The sequence below is a fragment of the Mobula birostris genome, chromosome 27 (assembly GCF_030028105.1).
Source record: "Mobula birostris isolate sMobBir1 chromosome 27, sMobBir1.hap1, whole genome shotgun sequence".
Taxonomy (NCBI): Eukaryota; Metazoa; Chordata; class Chondrichthyes; order Myliobatiformes; family Myliobatidae; genus Mobula; species Mobula birostris.
In genome coordinates, this window is record NC_092396.1 from 5,376,916 (window position 1) to 5,404,639 (window position 27,724).

General features: G+C 45.0%; 1 protein-coding gene across 2 annotated transcripts in view; it reads right to left on the reverse strand.

The window, feature by feature from the left end:
• plekhn1 (pleckstrin homology domain containing, family N member 1) overlaps nucleotides 1-27,724 on the reverse strand; it is a 56,527-nt gene that overhangs the window by 20,428 nt on the left and 8,375 nt on the right. The window contains exons 3-13 of one of the 2 annotated variants that reach the window (XM_072244785.1): nucleotides 25,260-25,361; nucleotides 23,261-23,407; nucleotides 20,865-20,945; nucleotides 19,603-19,690; nucleotides 15,666-15,805; nucleotides 11,714-11,863; nucleotides 6,616-6,696; nucleotides 4,896-4,974; nucleotides 4,152-4,306; nucleotides 2,291-2,524; nucleotides 819-1,040 (exon numbers count right to left, since the gene is read on the reverse strand). In XM_072244785.1, coding sequence (XP_072100886.1) covers nucleotides 819-1,040; nucleotides 2,291-2,524; nucleotides 4,152-4,306; nucleotides 4,896-4,974; nucleotides 6,616-6,696; nucleotides 11,714-11,863; nucleotides 15,666-15,805; nucleotides 19,603-19,690; nucleotides 20,865-20,945; nucleotides 23,261-23,407; nucleotides 25,260-25,361 — 1,479 coding nt within the window. The remainder of the gene's footprint in view (nucleotides 1-818; nucleotides 1,041-2,290; nucleotides 2,525-4,151; nucleotides 4,307-4,895; nucleotides 4,975-6,615; nucleotides 6,697-11,713; nucleotides 11,864-15,665; nucleotides 15,806-19,602; nucleotides 19,691-20,864; nucleotides 20,946-23,260; nucleotides 23,408-25,259; nucleotides 25,362-27,724) is intronic. The other variant, XM_072244786.1, reaches the window with a different exon arrangement.

Here is a 27,724-nt window from a genome sequence, read left to right on the forward strand (position 1 = left end):
CCTGACTCGACCCTTGTATCTTTTACGAGGCCGAGTGGCTAGCTCGACACTCAACCCGGCACGGATGGAAAGCGTGCTCGGGGGCGGCCCAACCTGGATTCGAACTCAGGAACCTTCGCTCCGGAGTCCAGCACTGATCTCACTGCGCCACCAGCCGGCCAATAGGCCGGTGAGAAGAAGTGGAAGGTTAGAGTGGGGAATAGACAAAGGGGGAGGGGGTGGAATTTGTTTACTGGATGAGAAATCGAGATTGATGTTCATGCCATCAGGCTGGAAGCTACCCAGAAGGAATATAAGGTGTTGCTCCTCCACCCTGAGGGTGGCCACATCTTGGCATAAGAGGAGGCCATGGACCGACCCGTCAGAACAAGAATGGGAATGGGAATGGGAATTAAAATGTTTGGCCATTCTAAAAAGATGGGGGGTAGGGGAGTCTGGAACCAGAGACCACACCCTCAAAATTGAGAGTCTTCCATTTAGAACAGAAATGAGGAGGAATTTCTTTAACCAGTGGGTGGTGAATCCGTGGAATTCATTGCTACAGATAGATATGGAGTTCAAATCATTGAGTATATTTAAAGAAGAGCTTGACAGGTTCTTGATTAGTCAGGGTGCCAAAGGTTAGTAAGGGAGAAGGCAGGAGAATGGGGTCGAGAAGGATAGTAAATCAGACATATTGGAATGGCAGAGCTTCGCGATAGACTGAATGGCCTCATTCTGCTCCTATGCCTTATAGACGAGGAGCGTAAGGAGTAGAACACTGTGCTCTTCAAGCCTTCTCCATCACTTACTGACACTGTAGGTGATTCTGAACTTACCTGTCCATGAGATAGCACGTCCTCAGGAAGGGCTGCCTCCATCTTCAAAGCGGCAAAAGGCTCTGCGTAGCCGAACGACAGGCGATTTCCAGTAACGAGCAGGTTCTCGGAAACGCTGCTAGCCAGGGGCGAAGGCTGGGACAAAGAATGCAGCTTACGGCCCGGGGCCTTCACGCTGTTCCGGCAGGCCAGGAGGGGTGAGGATTTATGCTTCTTCACAATCTGAAGTGAATGCAGAACTCCACATTAGCATCTAATGGGACAGCTGGCATTAAGCTGATTAATATAATAGGTTATTAAGCATATCTAATGCAATAGATAATGTCATAGATAGGCATACCACCATTGAACACATCTACACTGAGCACTATTGCAGGAAAGCAGCATCCATCATCATGGACCTCCAACAGCAAGGCCCTGCTCCCATAAGGAAGGAGGCACACCACAGCGACAGGTTCAGGAACAGTTATTACCTCCCAACCATCAGGCTCTTGAACCAGAGGGGATAACTTCACTCAACTTCACCTGCCCATCACTGAAATGTTCCCACAACCTGTGGACTCGCTTTCAAGGACTTTTTATCTCACGTTCTCGATACTTCGTGCTCATTTATTTTTTGTTATTTAATTTTTCTTTTTGTGTTTGCACTTTTGTATTTGTCTTTTGCACGTTGATTGTTTGTCTATCCTGTTGGGTGTACAATTCTATTGTGATTCTTGTATTTACTATGAATCCCCGCAAGAAAATGAATCTCAGGCTTGTATATGGTGACATATATATACTTTGATACCAAATTTACCTTGAACTTTGAGATAACTCCTTCATGGCAGTCCTAAGCCCGGCTGCAAAGGGAGGAGGACTGGGCACAAGGCGAGCCACCCCAGCCCATAAAACGCCAGAGTTAACGAAATGCCAACAGTTCTATCAATTCCACACCAGGACTTAGTGAAAAATCCATTGTTGATTTACACAGTGATCATAAATGCACAAGATTCTGCAGATGCGGGAAATCTAAAGAAACACACACACAATGTGGGGGGAGCTCAGCAGGTCAGGCAGCGTCTATGGAAAGGAATAAACAGTCAACTTTTCAGGCCAAGAACCTTCATCAGAATCATAATCAGGATCCAGATGAAGGATCTCTTCCTGAAACATCGACTTGCTCCTTTCCATAGATGCTCCTGACCTGCTGCGTTCCTTCAGCAACGTGTGTGGGATAAAGTAATGTCTTCATTTAGGACCTGTTAAGCAATGAAACCCTTGTGGTCTTTTGTTTCATTTTTGTGGTGTATATATGACCTTTTTTAACAAAATGAAAAACATATTGAGGGAATTCCAATTCAGAAAATTTGTTGAAACAATATGTTATTATTTTTATGCTCGTAATGTAGAGTGGATGCAGATTTGAGATGTGATTTGGTCACTTATCTAACCTTCAGGGATGGTCTCGTAATGTAGAAATGTTTACTTACTGAAGGAAGGTTTAAATGATTAGCTGGCGCAGAGGAACGCAATGGAGGAGGAGTGTAAGGCTCTGTGTAATCGGGGGAGAGGAGCTGTTCCGTCTCGGCAACCACTGTGGGCAGATGCTCTGATACAGAGATCATTTCTATTGGCTTTTGGGGAAAGGTGAAGACTCCGTACACTTCTCCTGGACTTCCTTTTCCTCCTTGTGTTTCCAGTAAAGGATCGCTCTTGTTTACAAGCTAAAATTGAAAAATATTTTAGTCAGTGAGACGCTGAAGAAAAGGAATGACAGGGTTAACGTATCAGGAGCGTATGATGGCTCTGGGGCTGTCCTCACTGGAATTTAGAAGAATGAATGAGGATCTCATTGAAACCTATCAAATATTGAAAGGCCTAGAGAGAGTTGATGTAGGGAGTTTGTTTCCCAAGGACCAGAGAACAAAGCTTCAGAATAGAGGGACATCCATTTAGAACAGAGATGAGGAGAAATTTCTTTAGTCATTGGGTGGTGAATATGTGGAAATTATGGTCTCAGATGACTGTGGAGGCCAAATCTTTGTGTACATTTAAAGCAGAGGTTTATAGGGTTTTGATTAGTAAGGGTGTCAAAGGTTACGGGCAGAAAGCAGAAGAATGGGGTTGAGAGGGATAATAAATCAGTCACGATGGAATGGCGGAACTGGCTTGTTGGGCTAAATGACCTAATTCTGCTCCCATGTCTCACGGTCTTATAGACCATAGAAACTAACGCTGGAACTGTCCCACCAATTTCCATTTATATTGCATCAACATCAACAACTCTACCATTAGTTCCGTTTTGACATTCAGGCTCCTGGGTGTTATTATTTCACAGCACCTCATATGTGAGAACCCCATCTCTTTCATTAACAAAAGGGTCTGCAGTGCACGTACTTCTTGCCGTAGTTGGTGAAATTTCATCTTCCCCAGAATATATTGGTGCAATTTACACTGCCATCATATCACACCACGTCAGCCATTACTGTCTGGTTTGGTGCAGCATCATCTCAAAATATTTTCAAGCTACAGCGAACCATCAGGTCAGCAGAAAAGGTCATAGAGTCATAGAACACTAGAGCACGTAAACAGTCTCTTCGGCTCATCTAGTCCTTGCCAAACCATTAACTGTTTGGTCCTATCAGACTGCACCCAGACCATGCCCTCCCATCCATGCACCTATCCAAATTTCTCCTAAGTGTTGAAATCGACCCTGCATCCATCACTTGCACTGGCAGTTCATCCAGACACTCACCATCCTCTGAGTGAAGAAGTTTCCCCCTCATGTTCCCTTTATACTTTTCACCTTTCAACCTTCATCCATGACCTCTAGTTTTATTCTCACCCAACCTCAGTGGAAAAAGCCTGCTTGCATTTACCCTTTGTATACCCCTCATAATGTTGTGTACCTCTATCAAATCTCCCCTCAATCTTCTACATCCTAGGGAATAAAATCCAAACCTATTCAACTCTTCCCGAAAACTTAGGTCTTCAAGTCCCGGTAACAGCCTTGTAAATTTTCTTTTCACTCTTTCAATCTTATTTACATCTTTCCTGTAGCTAGGTGACCAAAACTGCACACAATACTTCAAATTAGGCCTCACCAGTGTCTTACACAACTTCAACACAACATCCCATCTCAATACATTGATTTATGAAGGCCAATGTGCCAATTACAACAGTGATGTGCAGAAGAGAATTTCTGAACACCAACACGTCAAACCTTGAAATGGATGGGCTACAGCAGCAGAAGACCACAAACATACATCAGTGTTCACTTTATTAGGTACAGGAGGTATTCTCCCTGTTGGATTTTTGTACCATTTTGCGTGGATTATAAGCTGTTACTACCTGTTCTCTGCGTTGCAACGAGTGTTTGCCGTCACGTTCTGTAATGACCGGGGAGTACTTGTGGACCGTGACCCCTGTAGAGCTGAGGTGATGGATTAGGCTCTGGTATACAGATCTGCTGGGGCAGGACACCACGATCTGATTGATCATTTTACCTAGCATGCAAAGAAGCAGTAAAGACAGAGAAGATGTGAGAATCATAAACACAGGAGATTCTGAAAGTGCTGGAAATCCAGTGCAACACACACAAAATGCTGGAGAAACAAGAGTCAATGTTTCATATTTTTTTTAGTTTAGAGATACAGCACAGAACAAGGTCCTTCCTACCCAATGAGCCACACAGCCCAGTGACCTACCTATTTTAACCCTAGACTAATCACAGGATCATTTACAATGACCGATTAACCTACGAAACAGAACATCTTTGGACTGTGGGAAGAAACCCACACACATACAAACTTCTCACAGATGGCGTCGGAATTGAGCCCAGAACTCCAACACCCTGAGCTGTAATAACACTGTACTAACCGCTGCTCTACCACGACTGAATGTCGTTTCTCTGTGGATTGTAGTGCCGGCATACGGTACCACAGAATTCCTAATGTATGTAAATACGTATCGCCAATAATTGATCCTTGATCCTTCGCCTGTTCAATATCTCCTGAATAGACTTCTGTAAAGCAGCTTTGCAATTTGCTGATGAGACAAGTTATTGTTCAATGTGGACATTGATACTCCACCTACCTTGCATCAGCAGCGTGCGTGAATCGCTATCAGATGGATCTTGTTCTGATATAGTTAGAGCATTAAGTGGAAGCTCCCCCTGTAAGCAAACACCAAAAAGAATAAATGCATTAAATGGGTTATTATGTTAAAGTTGTATTTGACAATTTTTGAGGTCAAATTTGGAGTACTGAGCGCAGTTCTGGTCAACTGCCTACAGGAAAGATACCAATAAGATTATAGAGAAAATTTATAAGATGTTGTAAACACACTCACATGAGTTATAATTGTATAATTCTTCAAGAAAGGATAAGTTTTGAGAGTGTGGTTCTACTTGAGTTATAGGAAAGGCTGAATTGGTTAGGACTTTTTTCCCTGCAGCGTTGGAGAATGACGGGAGATTCGACAGAGGCGTATAAAATAATGAGGGATACAGATATGGTGAATACAAGCAGGCTTTTTCCACTGAGGTTAGATTATTTATTATCTTTTTTTTTATGTTTGCACAGTTTGTTTTCTTTTGCAGATTGGTTGTTTATCAGTCTCTGCGTGTAGTTTTTCACTGATTCTATTGTATTTCTTGGTTCTACTGTGAGAACCTGCAAGGAAGCGAATCTCAGGGTAACGTATGGTGTCACATATGTACTTTGAACCTTGAACAATCCACCCTCAGCACTCCCTCTTCGGAACTGCTACCCTCACTCAGTACAACCAGACAGCCCAGGGGTCATGAGCTCCAGCTGGAGAGTGGACCCACAACTTTGTTACATCAGTAAAAATCTTACACTGAGCCACAGCTGAAACTGAATCAGTTGTGCTGGAGGATTCTGCCACGTCTTAAATCAGATGAACTTATTCTTCAAATAAACGTCAATGCCTGAAAAGAGGGGGTTAATGAGATAGAATTTACATCCAATACTACCACCGGGTTTCTAACTCAAATAAATCAAGGATAGTGGAAGTAGGCAGACAGATTGCCTTTGTTCATGCCGTGAGTTTGAAGGAATGGAGGCTGTCGATTTGTGATCTGGAGCTTCCAGGCTGAATCAGTGTTTTATGGCAGGCACAGTGATGAACGAGGTAATATGCTGGATTCGAGGTCATTTCCACTGGAAGTTATTTCTGAGATACTGTATCACATGCAGGTTTATGACTGGCGGGGTGTGCGTCTGCCCTGTGTGATTCTAGCTGGTTACTTGCTCGGAAATGGATTTACAACCAAGGGCCATAAATTACCAGTTGTCACCTAAGGTAGAGGGCAGCAAATAGATGCTGGCTTGGACCGGGGCCAATAAGGTGACACAGGTTAGTCAAACGACCTCGAGTCAATGAGATTGAAGTGTGACGTTTGAACTGATAAGAAGTTTAAAAGGAAGGAGCTTCAAATGCAAAGCAGCGACAACTGTCTGGAGACCAACTATTCTGGATGTGAAGGAACCCTTGTTGGAATGTAGACCCCTTTCCCAGGTAATATTCTTGGACTGTTCATGGAGGGTCAGGGAAAGTTAGTAGGTGTGCACACAGGTACCCAATTGCACAAATTCACACACACTTTTTAGTTGAGACAGTAAAGGTACTTGACTATAAGTACAGATTCTCTCTCTGCCTAACAGATCATTATTAATAAGGGGTAATCTTTGTAACAGTGGACTTCAAGCCGTCTTCTTCGAATAAGTGTGACTGTACGGTTGCAGAAAGGTAAGAGTATTCAATTACTGGCAAGACAAAAGCCACTGTTTACCTTGTAAACCAGGGAGTAGTCGACTTGCATTAGGATGAGAAGCGTAGTTGGGAAGAGAACCAAGAGACGGTCATGCTTCTCCTGTGGAGACAGTAGCGCTCAGCATGAATTCATTAGGAACCTACACCCAGTGGCTACTATATTAGGTACACCTACTTATTAATGCAAATATCCAAGCAGCCAATCAACAGCAGCAACTCAATCCATACAAGCATGCAGACATGGTCAAGAGGTTCAGTTGTTGTTCAGACCAAACATTAAAGTGGGGAAGAAATGTGATCTAAGTGACTTTGACTGTGGAATAATAGTCGGTGCCAGACGAGGTGGTTTGACTATTCAGAAACTGCTGATCTCCTGGGATTTTCACACACAACAATCTCTAGAACTTACAGAGAATGGTGCACAAAAAAACAAAAGTCATCCAACGAGCTCCAGTTCTGTGGGTGAAAATGCCTTTAGTGAGAGAGGTCAGATGGGTTCAATCTGACAAGAAAGTGACAGTACCTCAAATACCACACATTACAACAGTGGTGTGCAGACAAACATCTCTGAACACACAAAACGTTGAACCTTGAAGTGGACGGGCTGCAGCAGCAGAAGACCGTGACCCCAAAGAGGCCGCTGGGCGTAAAACAGGCACATACTATACCCTGACTTGTAGACAACAGCAGCAAGGCCCAGAATTTATTGCGTGTATCTGCAACTGCAAATTTTGTTATTGAGAATCTCTGCAAGTCACCAGGAAAGTTGAAGCCCAACGTCTGAGAGCCCGTGTCTACATTCTCTGGAGGCTGGAGGCTGAGGAAAGCAGTCTGTCCTGGGGTTACACGCACACACAAAGTGCTGGAGGAACTCAGCAGGTCAGGCAGCCTCTGTGGAAAAGAATAAAGAATCGACGTTTTGGGCTGAGCCCCTTCTTCAGATAGGAAAGGAAGGGGGGGGGGAGGGAAGAACCCAGAATAAGAAGGTGGGGGAGGGGAAGGAGTACAAGCTGGAAGGTGAAAGGTGAAACCAGGTGAGGGGGGAGGAAGGTGAGTAGGGGAGGGGGGATGGAGTGAAAAGCTGGGAGGGGATACATATAAAACGTAAAGGGTTGAAGAAGAAGGAATCTAATAGGAGAGGAGAGTGGACCAAGGGAAAAAGGGAAGGAAGAGGTGATAGGCAGGGGAGGAGAAGAGAAGAGGTGGGAGGGGAATCAGAATAGAAGTGGAAGAAGAGAGAAGGGGAAAGGGAGAGTAATTAATGGAAGTTAGCGAAATCGATGTTCAGTGGTTAGAGGACTGTTTGTGTGTGTGGATGGGACGGAGGAACTGGGCTTGTTCTGCTGAACTTGTTGCTTGTAACGCCCTGTTTTGTCGTGTCCTCTGTTCTGCTGAGCACCCTGGGCATGCCACGTGGCACTGGAATGTGGGGTAAGAGCCGTGGGCTGCTCCCAGCACATTCTCAGGTGTGTTGGACACATTCACTGTACGTTTCCATGTACATGTGATAAATATACTTGAATCCTGAATCGCAAACCTACCCCTCATTACCCTAAGTGACTTGTTGGGCCAATTCAGAGGGTAGTTACAAGGCAACTATTGTGCTGTGGACCTGGAGTCACGTATAGACCAGCCGATTTCCCCTCCTGAACCAGATATGTCTGGATGTTTTATGACCATTAGTTCTTCTTCCAGACTTACCAATCAGAGCAGGGGTTACCAACCTTTTTTATACCATGGACCCCTACCATTAACCAAGGGATCCGAGGATGCTAGATTGGGAACTCCTGAATTAGAAACACATGAATCCCTCAGCTGTTGTGATGTGATTTGATCTTATGTATGCAAAACAATACTCCCAATATCGGGATACTTGTTCAATAACTGAGTTGCCACACCACCGTATGCTGCATATCCCTGGGATCTCTGCAGGCTAGAGGAAACTCTGAATCATTTCAGGAGGAAAAGCACCCCACCTCATCCCAACTCAGGAGGAAAGGCATCCCATCACACCTCCATCTCTCAAAATTGTCATCAAAGCAAAAGATGTGGTCACTGGCTTCAGGAAGGGAGGGTGGTGTACATGCTCCTGTCTAGTAAATTTCTACAGATGTACCGTGGAGAGCATTCTAACTGGCTGTATCAGCGTCTGGTATGGAGGGGCCACTGCACAGGATCAGAAAAGGCAGCAGAGCATTGCAACTTCAGCAGCTCCATCATGGGCACCAGCTTCCCCCACCATCCAGGTCATCTTGGAAGGTGATGCCTCAAAAGGGCAGTGCCCATCGCTGAGGACCCCCATCACCCAGGACGTGCCCCCTCCTCATTGCTACCGTAGGGAGGTGATACAGGGGCCTGAGGACACACACTCAATGTTTTGGGAACTGCTCCTTTCCTCCACCACCAGATTTCTGAATGGACAATAAACCAACGTACACTACTTCATCAAAGTTGCTGGTGAACGCAGCAGGCCAGGCAGCATCTCTAGGAAGAGGTACAGATGACATTTCGAGCCGAGACCCTTCGTCAGGACTAACTGAAAGAAGAGTGAGTAAGAGATCTGAAAGTGGGAGGGGGAGGGGGAGATCCGAAATGATAGGAGAAGACAGGAGGGGGAGGGATGGAGCCAAGAGCTGGACAGGTGATTGACAAAAGGGAAATGAGAGGATCATGGGACAGGAGGCCTAGGGAGAAAGAAAAGGGGGAGGGGGGGAAAACCCAGAGGATGGGCAAGGGGTATAGTGAGAGGGACAGAGGGAGAAAAAGGACAGAGAGAAAAAGAATGTGTGTATATAAATAAATAACAGATGGGGTATGAGGGGGAGGTGGGGAATTAGCGGAAGTTTGAGAAGTCAATGTTCATGCCATCACGTTGGAGGCTACCGTAACGTCGACTGTACCTCTTCCAACAGATGCTGCCTGGCCTGCTGCGTTCACCAGCAACCTTTATGTGTGTTGCTTGAAATTCCAGCATCTGCAGATTTCCTCGTGTGTACACTACTTCACAATTTTTGCTCCCATTTTGCACTAATTGTTTATCTTTATATATTTCTTATTGTTGTTTTAGTTCTTTAATGTACTGCACTGCCCTGCTACCGCGTGACAACATGTCATGACGTATGTCAGTGACAGCAAACCTGACTCTGACACCAGTGGTGTTGAGCTTGAGAAGGTGGAGAGCTTCAAGTTCCTCAGAGTCAGCACCAATTGCTTGTCCTGATCCAACCAGCTAGACGTCACAGCCAAGAAAGCTCACCAGCGTCCCTACTTCCTCAGGAGCCTCAGGAAAGTCGGCATGTCTTCATCAACCCTCACCAACTTTAATCGATGCACCATGGAAAGCGACCTATCCAGATGCACAACGTCTTGGTGTGGCAACTGCTCTGCCCGTGATTCTGCAAGAAATCAACAACTGCTCTACCCAACTTAACATTATGACCCGTCGATTAGCCATTTCCGTCTGGGAAAAAGTCACTGATTGTCCACTCTATCAATGCCTCTAATCATCTTGTACACCTCTATCGAGTCTCCTCTCATACTCCTTTGCTGCGAGGAGAAAAGCCCTAGCTCACTCGACATGTCTTCATAAGACACGCTCTCTAATCCAGGCAGCATCCTGGCAAATCTCTGCACCCTCTCTAAAGCTTTCACATCCTTCTGATAATGCGGTGGCCAGAAACATAGACATAAACCTTTACACAACATGTACATAAATGGTTAACTTGCTTATCTCTGAGTAAAATGGTCTCATTGCAAAGTGGCTTGTGTATCCAATCAGTGTGTATCCAAGGTGTGTCCAGTGTTAATATGAATTCATCAGCGTGTATCCTGGCAACATTTTGGAAGTCTGGCCTGTTACTCTTTGTACTCCACTCTCAAGCAGGCTGAGCTAATAAAAACAGTGCCAGTTAAGGAATGGTATTATTGCCAACTGTATGAGTGCCAATTAAAGCACTTTTAGACTCTGATTAAGATTCATTTACTTATCATGTGTACAAGGAACTAGATGGTGAAATGTGTCATTTTCGTGAACAACCAACACAACCCAAGGATGTGCTGGGGGCAGCCTGCAATTGCTGCCACACATTCCGATGCCAACATAGCTTGCCCACAATGTTCAGCAAAACAACATAAACAACAACAATAGCGGAACAAACAACAACAACATAAACAACAACAGCAGAACAAACTCCTTTTCACCCTCCCACCCACTCACGCTCAAAGACAGGCCACCCTCATGCCTCCAGCCTTCCTTGTCACGAACAGTGCTCAAAGACATTAATTCAAAGAAAGACCTGTGAGTGTCTGAAGTGTGCGTCTAACTTCGTGTTTACTTCTAACTTCGAGGCGCGCACGGATCATGTGGTAGCGTGATGATGTAGACAATTCACGTATTTTTACATATAACTCGTAATGAATTATTTAAACAAACAAGAATGTTTAATCAACCAATATATATATATACACAAGATTACTCAAATATTACTTAAATATTATATACACAACAGATAGAATTATAGAACCACAGACTCAGGCCTTGCCATCCATGCCAACTGTGACGCCTAACTACACTAATCCTATTTCTCCACATTAGGCCCGTAACCCTCTATACCATTTCTATCCCTGTGCCTGTGCAAATCTCTCTTAGACATTGTAATCATTTCTGCTGCTGGCACTCCCTCCAGAAACTCGCTGCAAATAGTCACCATCCTGGGAAGGGACAGACTGATCGTGAAGTAGATTTATATCGGTTGGCACAACAACATAGGCCTCAAGGCTCGTAGTGCGCTGTACTGTTCTATGTTCTGATATTCAAACATCAGCATGAAAAATGTACCCTTCTTTAAACCTTTCTCATCTCACCGAAGCCCTAAGTTCTCTCATTCAGGACTCCCCTACCCAAGGAAGGAAGTTTCTGACTATCAAAGCCCCTCATAATTTTATAAACCATGATAAGGTTAGTTAGGAAGTTTGGTCAGCAGGACAAGTTGGGCGAAAGGGCCTGTTACTGAAGTTTATGGCAACTTTATAGCAAATTACAACATTGAAAACCAAGTTGGCTAAGTACACCCAGACCATTGCCCTCCCAACCATCTCATTAATGCACATCCCCGTACCTGAGCAGGCAAGTGTTGCAGCTTTGCCTGTGATATCCAGAGGATGTTACCCAGGGAACTGATGCTTGTTCTTTCCCCTCCACAGATAGGCTGGCTCAGTACCAACGTCCTCAAGTCCGTATCGTGGTTGCGTTGCCCAGGGGAGTTGGACTGTGGAAAAAGAACCTGTGATTAGCTCATCAATGGAAGTCAGAAAGCAAAAAACAAACAGCAGGAATAAATTTCGTCAACCTGAAACACTAATTCTGTCTCCCTCCACCCCCACAAATTTCTAGCAAATTCTAAGTAAAGGCATCCGTTAGTCTTACAAAACCATGGATCTGTGCCTGGAAAGTCTTCACTCTCCAGGGCGTAGGCCTGGGCAAGGTTGTATGGAAGGACAACAGTTGCCTATGCTGCAAGTCTCCCCTCTCCACGACACCGATGTTGTCCAAAGGAAGGGCATTAGGACCCATACAGCTTGGCACCAGTGTCGTCGCAGAGCAATGTGTGATTAAGTGCCTTGCTCAAGGACACAACACATTGCCTCGGATGGGGCTCGAACTCACGACCTTCAGGTCACTAGTCCAATGGACCACTTGGCCACATGCCCACAAATTCTACTAGCAAATTCTACTCTATAGATGATAGCAAATGCCTACAGATGTACCATGGAGGGCATTCTAACTGGTTGCATCACCATCTGGTAGGGAGGGGCCACAGCACAGGATCAGAAAAAGCTGCAGGGAGTTGTAAACTCAGTCAGCTCCATCATGGGCACTAGCCTCCCCAGCATCGAGGTCATCTTCAAACGGCAATGCCCCAAGAAGGCAGCATCCATCATACAGGACCAGCTGAGTTCCTCCAGTATTCTGTGTGTGTTGCTCTGGATTTTCAGCATCTACAGAATCTCTTGTGTGCCCTGATCTGTACAATCAGCAGATCTACATACCATTCTTACTGAGAATGACTGTGGCACATTGCAGCCGTTCGGAATGAGGTGAGATTTCAACATACGCGGTGCGGTCCTGAGCAGCCATATGGTGGCTTCGCGGAGAGCATAACATTATTATGTGCGAGCGATCAGCAGTCGGGCTTCAATCTCTACTGTGAGGGGCTCGTACATTTTCCCTACAACGCACAGGTTTCCTCTGGGTGCTCTGGTTCCCTCCCACTTCCAAAGCATGGGTTAAGTTTATCACAAACAAGAGGAGATCTGCTGGAAATCCAAGCAACGCACACAAAATGCTGGAGGAACTCAGCAGGTCAGTCCTCTCTCTCTTTTCCTTTCTCCCTTTACTCTCTGGTTCAGTTTCCTGATTTATTCCTCTTCACACTAACAGTCTTCAGAAACAGCCCACAGGAGTGACTACAACAAATTATAATGGCCGGATGCTGGATTCAGTGTTCTAACTTTTGTGCCGTGATAGAGTCAGGGATGGGAACGAGGTGTGTGCCCAGCTTGATAACGAGCAAAATGCTACGATGCATCCCAGCAAGATGATTACTTTGAGAAGCTTGGCGTGTTTGCAGGAAAGGACTAGTCTTCGACATATCGGGGCTGCGTAAAGAGGCTGCTTCATGCATTTCCTCTCCGGCTCACAAACCCGACAGCAACAATAGAAGACCCTTCACTCACATGCCTATTCCTGCACATCTCAAATAGCCGACAAGTCATTTAAGCTGAGGGAAAAAATCGGTAACCCTAGCTGTGAAAGCCTCCAATTGTGCTTAAGATCGCCACAAAGAGAAGGGAAGAGAAGGCCGGGTTACCATAGGAAACATCCTTTGTGAGGAAGAAGCCCCCGGTCAGGCAGAGATCAGATTTCCCAATTTATAGGGCAGCTCCACCTCCGGGTTCAACGTACTTGACCCTTTTCTCCTCCAAGCTCAAGTTCCTCAAGGCTTTTGCACCTGGCGCATTGTAACATGTTGGTGTCATTAATAAATTATCTTTAGCACTCATCAATAGAAAGGCCTCGATCTGAAATGGCAGTGTAATGTCCTTCACCATTCTACTCGGCTGTGGGCAGTTTCACCAGAGCCCCAGTCTCTCTCTGAACCACAGCTGAAGGAAGCTCACAGGTGAGCTGGCAAACCTGCCTCAGACCAGAACTCTTGCCATTGCAAGAGGCAGAGGAGCTCATTCTCCCTTGAGCCATAGGAAGAGAAACAGGCCATTCAGCCCATCGAGTCCACGTCAACAATCAGCCACCCCGTCACTAATCCTATTTTGCTTTATTCCTCCCACATTGCCATCACCTCCCCTCAGATTCCACAACCCTCAGCAGTGTAGCAGTCAGCGTGACGCTACTACAGCTCGGGCGTTGGAGTTCAGAGTTCAATCCCAGTGTCCTCTGTACGGAGTCTGTACGTCCTCCCCATGAAATGTGTGCGTTTCCCCTGGGTGCTCCAGTTTCATACCACAGTCCAGAGATGTGCTGGTTAGTAGGTTATTGGTCATTGTAAACTGCCCCATGATTAGGCTAGAGTTAAAATTGGGGATTGCTGGGCGACATGGCTCGAAGTTCTGGAAGAGCCAATTCCGCGCTGTATCTCTAACAAATAATAAATGAATAAACATAACCCCACCTATACACCAGTGAGAATTTACATTGGCCAACTTGGCCAATCAGGGTAGAGCAGCGTTTAGCATTGCCCTATTACAGTGGGTTCGATTCCCATTGCTGCCTGCAAGGAGTTTGTATATTCTCCCTGTAACTGTGCAGATTTCCTCCAGGTGCTCCTGTTTCCTCCCATGTTCCTGGTCTGTGGGACGTAGGAAGGCCCAAAGGAAAATCAGGTAGGCCCACGCACACAACACACAAATCAGGACTGAACCCTCAACTCCGGTGCTGCTGGTCAGTGACTGATTAGCTGCTCGGCTGTGCCGCCACGTCCCTGCTCTGCGTGTTACACCGATTTGCCTTCTACACTCAGTGGCCACTTTATTAGATCCGGGAGTGGAACCTGATGTGGTCTTCAGCTGCTTCAGCCCATCCACTCCAAGGTTCAATATGTTGTACATCCAGAGATGCTCTTCTGACCATTCCCCTCTGACCTCTCTCATTAACAAGGTGATTTCGCCCACAGAACTGCCATTCACTGGATATTTTGTTGTGTTTTGTACCATTCTCTGTAAACTCTAGAGATTGTTATATGTGAAAATCCCAGGAGATCAGCAGCTTCTGAGATACTCAAACCACCCCGTCTGGCACCAACAATCATTCCATGACCAAAGTCACTTAGATCACATTTCTTCCCCATTCTGATGTTTGGTCTGAACAACAACTGAACCTCTTGACCATGTCTGCATGCTTTTATATATTGAGTTGCTGCCACGTGATTGGCTGATTGGATATTTGCATTAACGAGCAGGTGTACGGGTGTACCTAATAAAGTGGCCACGGAGCGTACGTTGGAATTAGGAATTTGCTGTGGTGTGGTGGCCAGAGTTACGCATGAAACAAAAACAACATTCAATATTTATATAGAATTATAATAAAGTGAAGTTAAGAGTTAAAGTACAAATATGGAATAAAATGTGCATAAATATATAAATACCAGCATGTATTTACAATGTAAACAGCATTGTAAAAAGTGGTTTACAGTGTTTACAGTGCAGAGCAGTGACGGGGGTTCAAGGACAAAGGGGTTTCGAGGGCTAATGGTTGAACAGGCTAACTGCCTCGGGAAGAAACTTTTAAGATGCCGTGGCGTTTTTGTTTCAATAGCCCTGTCGTGCTTTCCAGAAGGGAGCTTTCGGAAATCACACTTCTTCCTAACCTTCATGGCCACCAGAGTGCAATGCAGTGATAGACTTACTAGAATGGCTGATTGGTCACAAGGAATACCCCTCATCAGTCATTCCGCTTCCAACGTGCACCCACGTTCTCACTCACAGTGATCGACAACCATCCCGCGTAACAACACCCCTGACTCATGAGAAAAATGACAGCCGAGAATAACTTACATTACTGGTTCTCAATGATCGTCCCCGACATATTGCTGGAACCTTGCTGTTCTCCTCCCTCTGTCTGTCAAGGTGATAAAGCCACTTCTTCACTTCCTCTTCTGTTGAGCAGTAGACAGTAAAAGGGTGCACCAAAGGACCTGGAACCGGAAGAAGTGAAAGATGACAGTTACCAGGGTTGTTTGTACCTCGTTTATTCACACTACTTGGGTAGACTGGGCGAGCAATTCATCAAACACCTTTGCTCCACAAAAGGTGGGGTTTCCTGTTAGCTACCCATTCCATTCCGACATGTCAGTCCACGGCCTCCTCTACTGCTATGATCAGGCCAAGCTCATGCAGAGTAGCAACACCTCATATTCAGCCTGATGGCATGAGTATCGATTTCTCCAACCTTCAGTAATCTCTCCCTCTTCTCTCTTTTCCCATTCCCCATTTTGATTTCCCTCTTACTCCTCCTCTTCTCCTCACCTCCCTCCAGTGCCCCTCCTCCTTCCCTTTCTCACATGGCCCACTCTCCTCTTATCAGATTCTTTCTTCAGCCTTTTAACTCTTCCACATATCACCTCCCAACCTCTTACTTCATCCCCCCTCCCCCAACCACCCACTTGCCTCCTCACCTGGTCTCACCTATCACCTGCCAACTTGTACACATCCCCTCTCTTCCCACCCTCTTATTCTGGCTTCTTCCCCCTTCCTTTCAAGTCCTAATGAAGAGTCTCAACCCAAAACATCGACTGATCTACTTCTGAGCAATATTCAAAGGTTTATGGCAGAGGTCAATGAACCACAATCATAAGACACTTCATCCCTAATTTTTCACCCTCCACACCACTCCACAGAACTCATAATACACCCTGTGAGCATGCTCTACCTGCCTTACAACATACACTCAGTGGCCACTTTATTAGGTACACCTGTACACCTGCTCTTTAATGCAAATATCTAATCAGCCAATCCTGTGAGAGCAACTCAAAGCATAAAAGCATGCAGACATGGTCAAGAGGTTCAGTTGTTGTTCAGACCAAACACCAGAATGGGGAAGATATGTGACCTAGGTGACTTTGACCATGGAATGATTATTGGTGCCAGATGGGGTGGGTTGAGTACCTCAGAAACTGCTGATCTACTGGGATTTTCATGCACAACAGTCTCTAGAGTTCACAGAAGATGGTGGAAAAAAACAAAAACATCCAGTGAGCAGCACTTCTGTGGGCAAAAACCCTTTGCTAATGAGAGAGGGCAGAGGAGAATGGCCAAAGTAGTTCAAGCTGACAGGAAGGCGACAGTAGCTCAAATAACCACACGTTACAACAGTGCTGTGCAGAAGAGCATCTCTGAATGCACAACATGTTGAATCTTGAAGTGGATGGGCTACAGCAGCAGAAGACCATGAACATATTCAAGTGGCCTCTTTATTAGGTACAGGAGGTAGCTAATAAAGTGGCCACTGTGTGTAAAACGCTATGGCACACAGTCATAATACAACTGTGAAGCACTTTGAGACTTTTTTCTTATATATACAGGCCTGAGACAAATCCAAGTTACTGGACAGAGACTGTGATGAAGTCTATGCTTTTCAGAAGACAAACCAGAGAAACGTACAAATGAGATCTTGCCATTGTGTTGCTGGGAGAAGATGGTGCTAGCAGACGTTACTAAAGGTGACATCCTCAAGACGGGTCATGAAGCAATCCCTTTCACTTCCTTTACATCCACTTCTTATTTCCGATGTGCTTCTGCTACAGTTGAGCGTGTAATCTACATTCTGGCATTGTAATTTCGATCCGATCAGGCGATCTGATGCTCTACTGTCACCGGGAGTACCACAAGGCCGCGACCAAGGTGTGTGGCATAGAGGCCAGGAACCCAGGGGATGGGGCGTGAGCCCACGATTGACTCTTGTCTTTCACTAATCTCACCAATTAAAGCACCAAGGAAGATCAAATTCATCAAGGCTGGTGCAGAGGGCAAGCAAGTGTTTAGCAATGTCTACCAACCTCTCGCTCACTGCTACTGGGAGGAGGGTGTCTCTGTGTGGCGGTCCGTCTCCCCCTCTCGCTCACTGCCCCCCGAGAGAAGGTCCTTTCTGTTGAGCAATCTCTCTCTCCCTCGATGCTGTTGGTGGAAGGTGCCGGAGCAAGGTTTAATCGATCATAATTTATCCTCCAAATATCCGGACCTGCCTCTCGGTTTTTTTGCACTACCTTACTTTCCCTTTTCAACTTTCTATTTATGATTTATAATATAAATTTTTAATATTTACTATCAATTTGTACTCCAGGGAGCACAAAGAGCAGAATCAAATATTGCTGTGATGATTGTATGCTCTAGTATCAATTGTTTGGCGACAATAAAGTATAAAGTATAACTTGCCTATGTTTGCTTGTATTTTTACACAGTCACCTGTATACATGTAATCGTTCAGCGAGTTTTCCAGAAATCACAGTATAGTTAGTTGCTTCTGTATCTTTCTAGAAGCTTCTCAGGTTTTCTGCAGCAGATGTCACACCAGATGAATCTGGCTATGTAACAGGTTAATCGTTGTCACTGGAATGTTGTTATCTCCAGTCTGAGTTTGAGATGAACACAATGACAATCCCTTTGCCTTTTCTTTGTTCTCTTCACTCCTCTTTGTGTATTCTTGTAACAATTAATAAAATGATTGTAAGCAACAAATTTTATGCCTCTTTCTGGACTTCTGAAGAACCTCTGGATCTTCACCAGGATCCAACCATTGTTAACGCAAACAGCGCACTTCACTGTACACGATAAATGAATGAAACTGAATCCAAATCCAAATCCGAATCTTTATCCAAGTCCGAATCCAAATCAGAGTCAGAATTGGAATTGGAATCGGAGTCTGAATCGGTATCCTAATCAGTATTAGGAGAGCTAAGGTACCGGTGACCCCTGTTTCCATCCAGGGGGTCAGTGTGGACATGGTGGAGGATTACAAATACCTGGCAATACGAATTGACAATAAACTGGACTGGTCAAAGAACACTGAGGCTGTCTACAAGAAGGGTCGGAGCCGTCTCTATTTCCTGAGGAGACTGAAGTCCTTTAACATCTGCCGGACGATGCTGAGGATGTTCTATGAGTCTGTGGTGGCCAGTGCTATCATGTTTGCTGTTGTGTGCTGGGGCAGCAGGCTGAGGGTAGCAGACACCAACAGACAACAGACAACAAACTCATCCGTAAGGCCAGTGATGTTGTGGGGATGGAACTGGTGGTGTCTGAAAAGAGGATGCTGTCTAAGTTGCATGCCATCTTGGACAATGTCTCCCATCCACTACATAATGTACTGGGTGGGCACAGGAGTACATTCAGCCAGAGACTCATTCCACCGAGATGCAACACAGAGCGTCATAGGAAGTCATTCCTGCCTGTGGCCATCAAACTTTACAACTCCTCCCTTGGAGGGTCAGACACCCTGAGCCAATAGGCTGGTCCTGGACTTATTTCCTGGCATAATTTACATATTACTATTTAACTATTTATGGTTCTATTAATATTTAATTTTTTATGGTGCAACTGTAACGAAAACCAATTTCCCCCGGGATCAATAAAGTACGACTATGGCTATGACTATGACTATCCACGATTTGCTTCTCTGTTGTAGCACTCTAAGTATCTGCTTGATTAACAGGGGAGAGACTTAAGAGTGCTACAGCAGATGTGGCACAAAGAAGACCGCTTCTGACAATCTATGGCATGGAACTTGCCACAGAGATGTTAATTCTTCAGAAATATAGAGAAAAAACAAATCATTTGTGAACAAACTGAACTAAAATTTAGTGAGAAACCAAAATCACTCAATAAGCAGAAACATCTCTGTTAATTGTGACCTTCCCCTCGGTATTAAAGGAATTTTGACTGTCAGAGACAACAAAGAATTCCTCTTTCACTGGATCATTTACACATTGGCACTTACCTGTGATTTGAAACATATGGCTCTGCCCAGAACCATCGCTAGCTCCATTCACATCGTGCACGGAAATCCCTGCTAAAGGCAGCGTGCCCTTTACAGAAAGAGAGTTACGTGTTAATTTTTTTATTCTATTTATGATTGATTCAAATCATAACTGAGGGCTTTGTCACCGACCGATTCCGATTCAGATTTATTTGTCACCTGTCCATCAAAACATACAATGAATTGCATTGTCTGCATCCATGAGGATATGCAAGTGTCGCTGCTCGCTCTGGCACCAATATAGCATGCCCACCGTGCTCGGCAGAACAACGAACAACGTAACGAGCAACAAAACAACAACAGCAAAAGAAGCCCTATCAAAGCGGTTCGATTCCAGCATTTCAGAGAAGTTTGGATAAGTACATGGATGGGAGGGGTATGGAGGACTATGGTCTGGGTATGGGTCGACGGGTCTAGGCAAAATGTACAGTCATAGAGTGGTAGAGCACTAGAGCACAGAAACAGGCCCTTTGGCCCATCTAGTCCATGCCAAACTGTTATTCTGCTTGGACCTTTCCACCTGCACCTGGACTGTCCTTTATACTCCTCGCATCCATATACTTTTCAAACTTCTCATACATGTTGAAATCGAACCCACATCTACTACTTCCACTGGCAGCTCGTTCCACACTCTCACCACCCTCTGAGTGAAGAAGTTCCCCCTCATTTTCCCCTTAAACATGTTTCACCGTTAACCCATGACCTCTAGTTGTAGTCTCACCAAACCTCAGTGGAAAAACCCTGCTTACATTTACCTGGTCTATACCCTCATAATTTTGTACAAATCTCCCGTCATTCTCCTACGCTCCAGGGAATAAAGTCCGAACCCATCCAGCCTTTCCCTCGAACTCAGTTCCTCAAGTCCCAGCAACATCCTTGACCTCTCCTCTGTTAATCAAGTTGATACTTAGAGTCTCACCCTAGAACTAGATGCATTTTCTACCTGTCCAAAAATCGAACCGGCATCCACCACTTCTGCTGGCAGCTTGTTCCTTACTCGCATTTCTCTGAGTGAAGAAGATCCCCCTCAGATTCCCCTTAAATATTTCACCTTTCATCCTTAACCATGACTTCTAGTTCTAGTCCCACCCTAGAACTAGATATAGCTCATACTTTTCCAAACTTCTGTTAAATGGGCTTGTTTTTTTCTGAAATGCCTATACTCATGAATGAATAATAAATATTTCTAATACTACTAGACGCTGTGTTTAAGCAAGACATACCTGGTAAGTGAAACCATGGAAGTCATCTGAGAGAATCACCAAGTGGTTTTGGAAGAGTACCAGACATCTGTCAGTTACTTCCTGTTAGGAAACAGCCAGATGGGAAGGTTCAAACAGAAATCATATTGGAACATGTTCTACAAACAAGTATCATTGCACTAAACTGGACACAGGAGATTGGGGTTATACCTACTTCTGTTTGAAAGTGACAGATTGTGTTTCTCAAAATTCAGCAGACCATGAAATTCTACACTCAAAGCCAAAATACAAGTTCTATGTAAACCTTTCTACAAATGCAAAAGATTCTGCAGATGCTACAAGCCCATAGCAACACACAAAAGATACTGGAGGAACTCAGCAGGTCAGGCAGCATCAATGGAGAGTGATGTACAGTCAGAGAAAATGAATTAGCTGAAGCCCAGGTGAAGGGCATTCACCTGAAATGCCAACTGTCTATTTCCTTGCACAGATTCTGCCCGACTTGCTGAGTTCCTCCAGCCTTATGCATGTGTAAAAACACAAGAGATTCTACAGATGATGTAAATCTTGAGCCATCATCGTCATCGTGATGTGCAGTGTCATATGACAGAGCCCAGCATAGTACCATGACCATGACTGTTCTTAGCAATTTTTTCTACAGAATTGGTTTGCCATTGCCTTTTTCTGGGCAGTGTCTTTGCCAGCTGGGTGACCCCAGCCATTATCAATACTCCTCAGAGTTTGTCTGTCTGATGAAGGGTCCCAGCCCAAAATGTTGATGCTTATTGTGCTCCACAGACGCTGCCCGACCTGTTGAGTTCTTCGAGCATTTTGAGTGTGTTACTCAAGATTTAGAGCATTGGGGTGGAGATATGTCTCTGCCAAAGGAGGTGTAAGACACCTTTTCCTGCCCCTAGATTGTGGGTCACTCTTCAGCAATATGTGGCAACTGATCAGGGTCACGTGAAGCCAGGGGAGCAGGTGGTGGATGGTCGTATGCACAGCTGGTGAATATCATAAGCCTTAGCTATGCAAAGAGTACTAATAATGGCTGGGGTCACCCATCTTGTAAAGGTACTGCCCAGAAGAAGGCAATGGCAAACCACTTCTGTACAACAAATTGCCAAGAACAATCATAGTCACGAGACCATGATCATCCATGTCATATGATACAGCACATAGTGAAGATGATGATGATGACGATGATGTCAAAGGAAGGAGGCTATGGGTACAAGGGTCTGACCCGATTCAAGAGGAGGAAAACTTTACCCATCATGTCCCAACCTGGTTATCCATGAGTTTGGGGTCTAATAAGTATTTCTGTTGGAATCTGGCCCTCATATAGTCTGTGCTTATTTGCCGATTCTAGATTCACTAACCATCCTCCCAACTTACAATCTCTCGAATCTTGCCAGGTCCGCGATCATGATGACCAGTCAATAATTGCCCTTGTGTCTTGTGATTAGATGAATGAAAGAAGAAAATTTAGCTGGCGCTGGGATCTTTATCACTCAGCAACTGAAAGAATTAAAGCAACGTTCTTCCAACCCCAAGAAGAGAGGAGCTAATTTCCACGTGACCCCGAGAGTTTTCTCCAGGTGCTCCGGTTTCCTCCCACAGACCAAAGACGTACAAGTTAGTGGGTGATTTGGTCATTGAAAATTGTCCTGTGATCGGGATAGGGCTAAATCGGAGGTTTCCGGGCAGCGTGGCTCAAAGGGCCGTGAGGGCCTATTCCATACTGTATCTCAATCAATTAATCAATAAATAAAACTGTCATCACAAAGCAGGCACAACAGCACTTCTACTTTCTTAGAAGCTTGTGCAGGTTTGGCAAGTCACCTCAAACTTTGACTACAGATGCACAGTGGAGAGTATCCTGACTGATTGTACACGGCCTGGTATGGAAACACCAACACCCAAGAAAAGTGATGGATGCTGCCAAGTCCCTCACAGGAAAAACCCTCCCCATCGAAAGGTGCAAGAAAGCAGCATCTATCGTGAAGGACCCCCATCATCCAGGCCATGCTCTCTTCTCTGTGCTGCCATCAGGAAGGAGGTACAGGAGGTACAGGAGCCTCTGGTCCCACACCACCAGGTTCAGGAACAGTAATTACCCTTCAACCATCAGGCTCCTGAACCTTCACTCACCTCAAGACTGAACGGATTCCACAACCTAAGGACCCACTCTTCAACTTATATACTCAACTTCAAGGTCTCTACAACTCATGTAAACAGTATTATTTATTTACATATTTACTGAGTCCAAATCCTACAATGACAAGCCCAGGATCCAGTGTTTCAATTTGATTATCTCTCCCAAGCCAGTTTCCCATTGGTAATAAGGTTCCTTTGACAGAATTCCTCATTGGTGAATTGGAAGCATCCATACTCCGAATGGGTGAAGACTTCCTTACCTTGCAGGAGTGCCAATTGATCTTGACCTTGGAGCAATGGATTATTTCCCCTAAATCTTCCAGCTCCATCCCACTTTGATCCCATTCCTTGATGGGATTGAGGAACAGTGTGCCTTCTATATTGGAACGATCATTTTGCTCTGTAACCTAATTGAAAATAAAGGGCCATCAAGTTTAAGTTTATTGTCGCCTGACTGTACATATATATAACCAAACAACGTTCCTCCGGACTGCGGTACACCCACAAAACATATATCACACACAGCACATAAGGCAAAATATCACCACAAATAAGTTTCTCTTTAACTGCCTGCTACGCACTGGTGTTCAGGGCAGCAATGGAGATCTCCATCTCTGTCTGCACATACACTTGTACACAGATATAGAAGGATTCCTCATTGCTATTTTTCTAACAATTTTGTTTGACCGTTCAAGGTTGTTAGCCCTGAGATAAACCCCAAACCTGGAGGACTGGTAGAACATTCTTATCCTGGCCTTTACCCTTTGACCTGTTTGACATGGGTGACCCTACCAAGAGCCACAGCACAAGGCCCTGACTCCAACCAATGTAGCTCTCCTGGTCACTTGGCAAGCCACCAAACCCTACGATAAGGTTGTGGTCCTCTCAAAGGGCAAATAATTTAATAAAATATAATTCAAAGCACATGCACTGCACAGAACAGGAAGACATGGTACTGTCGTGGTTAGCGTGATGCTATTCCAGCTTGGGACGTTTCGAAGTTCAAAGTTCAATTCCATTGCCATTCTGTAAGGAGTCTATGTACATCTTCCCCGTGAAATGCTTGAGTTTTCCCCCGGATGCTCCGGTTTCCTCCCACAGTCCAAAGACACGCTGGGTAGATTAATGTCACTGTAAATTGTTTCATGATAAGGTTAGGGTTAATCGGGGATGTGGGCTTGCTGAGGGAGTGTGGCTGGAAGGGCCAGAAGGGCCTACTCCATGCTGTATCACTAAATAACTAAAAAAAAGACAAATAGCTAAACAATAAACAGCTTGCTGTGCTGGTGACGAGCCCTCAGTGGTGGCAGGGTACTCATTAGCCTCACGGACTAAGGGAAGAAGCTGTTACCCAGTCTGGCAGTCCTAGTCCTGATGCTCCTGTACCTCCTTCCCGACGGTAGTGGGTCAGCTACTGTTATGGGCGGTAGGGGTCCTCAACAGTGTTTTGGGCCCTTCGTCCACAACACTCCTGGTGTGGAGGGAGTCAGAGTATTCATGTTGAAGGTTCATGATTGACCATGCAGTTAGTGATTGTTGTAGAGGAAAGAAAAATGAGGGCTAATAACTAGTAAATATTGGTATGGATTGTGCTAACGTGGTAACAGGGAGCCACAGACAAAACTAGAGACAAGGAATGCAGCATTGATGGCATCCAAGTATCAGGAACTTCACTAATCACGTTATAGTGTGCACCCATCATTGTAATAGAAAATTGGATTTGCTGTTAGACCTGCGGATAATCATTTTGCTTTTTAATCAGGATCTTTGGATGGTGGGGGGTGGGGGGGGGCATTCATCTCGACCAAAGGAGGTGTAAGATACTCTTTCCCTCCGCTAGTTTGCAGCAGACCCTTGGGCAAGGTGTAGCACCTGCTTAGCCCCCCCGATCAGGGTCACGAGAAGCCATGGGAGCAGGTATTGGCTGGTCGGACGAGCAGCCGGTGCAGATCACAAGTGCTGGTTATGTGACCACTGACCCCAGGCGGGCAATCTCTGATAATGGCTGGGGGGTCACCTGTCTTGTAGAGACACTGCCCAGAACAAGGCAATGGCAAACCACTTCTGTAGAAAAATCTGCCAAGAACAATCAGGGTCAAGGAAAGACCAGGATCATCCACGTTGTGCGACACGGCACATGACGAACAAACTAATCCAGATCTAATCTGTTATTTAATTAACCCTTCCTGTCACCACCAATCTGTTGTCTATACGTAGCTTTACCAGTAATCTCAGCAACTGAGAATGTAAGTGCTGTACCAAATTCATCGTCGTCTTTGACCGCTCTCCCGGTGCGCATCCGTTTTTAATAAATGGCCCGCTGTTTCGAACACCATCTCTGCGCAATCCTTCAGTTTGCTCCTGTAGAGATTAATCAAATTATTGATTGATTAATTGACAGTGATTGGTCAATGATAATAATCCTGGTGATTAAACAGGAAGTAAACGGGGCAGCGTCAGGGACACAGCTTCAGTTCCCGCTGCTCACTGTAAGGATTCAGTACGTTCTCCTCGTGATGCTATCTGCTAGGAGTTTGTACGTTCTCCTCGTGACCGCATGGGTTTCCTCCGGGTGCTCCGGTTTCCTCCCAAAGTCACACTTCATACAGGTTTAGGGTTGGTAAGTCATGGTTATCCTACGTTGGTGCCAGGGGCATGGCAACGCTTGTGGGCTGTTCTCAAAACGGCCTCAGGCTGGTTTGGTTGTTGATGCAAAATGATGCATTTCACCGTGTGTTTCAATGTACATGTGACAAATAAAGTTAATCTTCAATCCATTTTCATCTTTAGTTTAGTAAGCAAAATTTGTCCATCCAGTCTCTTCAGCTGTTCTCTTAATCACATAATTATTTTATTTAGAGATATAGTGTGGAATGGGTCCTTCTGGCCCCAAGAGCCTCACTGCCCACCCACCTATTTAACCCGAGCCTAATCACAGGACTATTTCAAATGACCAATTAACCTACTAACCGGTACATCTTTGGATTGCAGGAGGAAACCGGAGCACTCGGAGGAAACCCACACAGTTCACCGGGAGAACGTACAAGCTCCTTAAAAATGGCAGTGGAACTGAACTCTGAACTCTAAGCTTTAAGAGTGTTATGCCAAACGCTACACTACCATGCTGCAATGAGAGGAATATGTTAACCACGGCCACAACTACAGAGACAAATTTAATACTGGAATCAGCCAGCTTATTTGCAACAACTCAAGAAAGCTTTAAGCTGCCACCTTTAATAAAGTTATTGGAAAATCTGCTGCTGGCATTCATCAAGTAACTTGACAAATAGCAAGCCCAGTGTCTTCCCTTGGATAGAGAGGGACTGAATGCACATTAACAAACTCCTTAAGGAAATGAAGTCCAGGTGTGTCTGGTATGTATGAGAATAGAGTGTTAGCCAAGACAGTGTCTTAATTTCAGTTCTAAATCAATGTGAGCCCCACTCAAATATACAATCAGTAGCCGCATTATTAGATATACCTGTATACCTGCTTATTAATGCAAATTTTTAATCAGACATGATCAGGAAGTTCAGTTGTTGTTCAGACCAAACATCAGAATGGGGAAGAAACCTGATTTAAGTGACTTTGACGGTGGAATGATTATTGGCGTCAGATGGGGTGGTTTGAGTACCTCAGAAACTGCTGATCCCCTGGGATTTTCATGCATAACCACCTCTAGAGCAGGTTCCCACCCTTTTTTCTGCCATGGATCAAACCCATGGACCCCAGGTTGGGAACCCCTGCTGAGTTTACAGAGAATGGTGCAAAAGAAAAACCATTCAGTGAGTAGCAGTTCTGTGGGCAATGAGAGAGGTCAAAGGAGAATGACCAGACTGGTTCAGTGGTAATAAACCTGATTCTGACTCTGATTCAGCTGGTTGCTGTATTAGAAAGGGGAACATTGTGTTATTTGTCACTGAAGTCTGAGATGGCTCGACTCTGAGTGCAGATGTCTGAGGCAAGTCCCCATCAGGACGTGCTAAACCATTCAGGTTCCTCCTCAACTCTGCGTTACCAAATCACTGACCTCGTGATCTGTCCAATTCATTCATTGTGAACTGACGAACTAGAAGTTATATCTGGAATTGTTGGCGCTTGGCCAAGTGGTTAAGGCATCGGTCTAGTGACCTGAAGGTCGTTAGTTCGAGCCTCAGCTGAGGCTGCGTGTTGTGTCTTTGAGCAAGGCACTTAACCCCACATTGCTCTGCGACGACACCAGTACCAAGATGTATGGGTCCTAATGCCCTTCCCTTGGACAACATTGGTAGCATGGAGAGGGGAGACTTGCAGCATGGGCAACTGTCTGTCTTCCATACCTCCTTGCCCAGGCCTGTGCCCTGGAAACCTTCCAAGGCACAAATCCATAGTCTCATGAGACTAACGGATGCCTATATATCTGGAATAAAAATCTCTTGTCCAGAGTGTTTGATTGGGATGTGGAATTTATTTTTCTTGTGGTTTATGTTCCCTAAGCTGACTTGTATTTCTGAATGGGAATCAGGTTTAATATCATTGGCGTATGCATGAAATTTGTTATTTTGAGGCAGCAGTGCACTGTAATACATAGCAATAATTTTAAAAGCCTATAAGTTATAATAAGTATATATAAAAAGTAAATTAAATAAGTATTACAAAAAGAGATGGGAAAAGTACCGAGGTAGTGTTCATTGGTTCATTGTCCATTCAGAAATCTGATGGCGGAGGCAAAGAAGCTGTTCCTG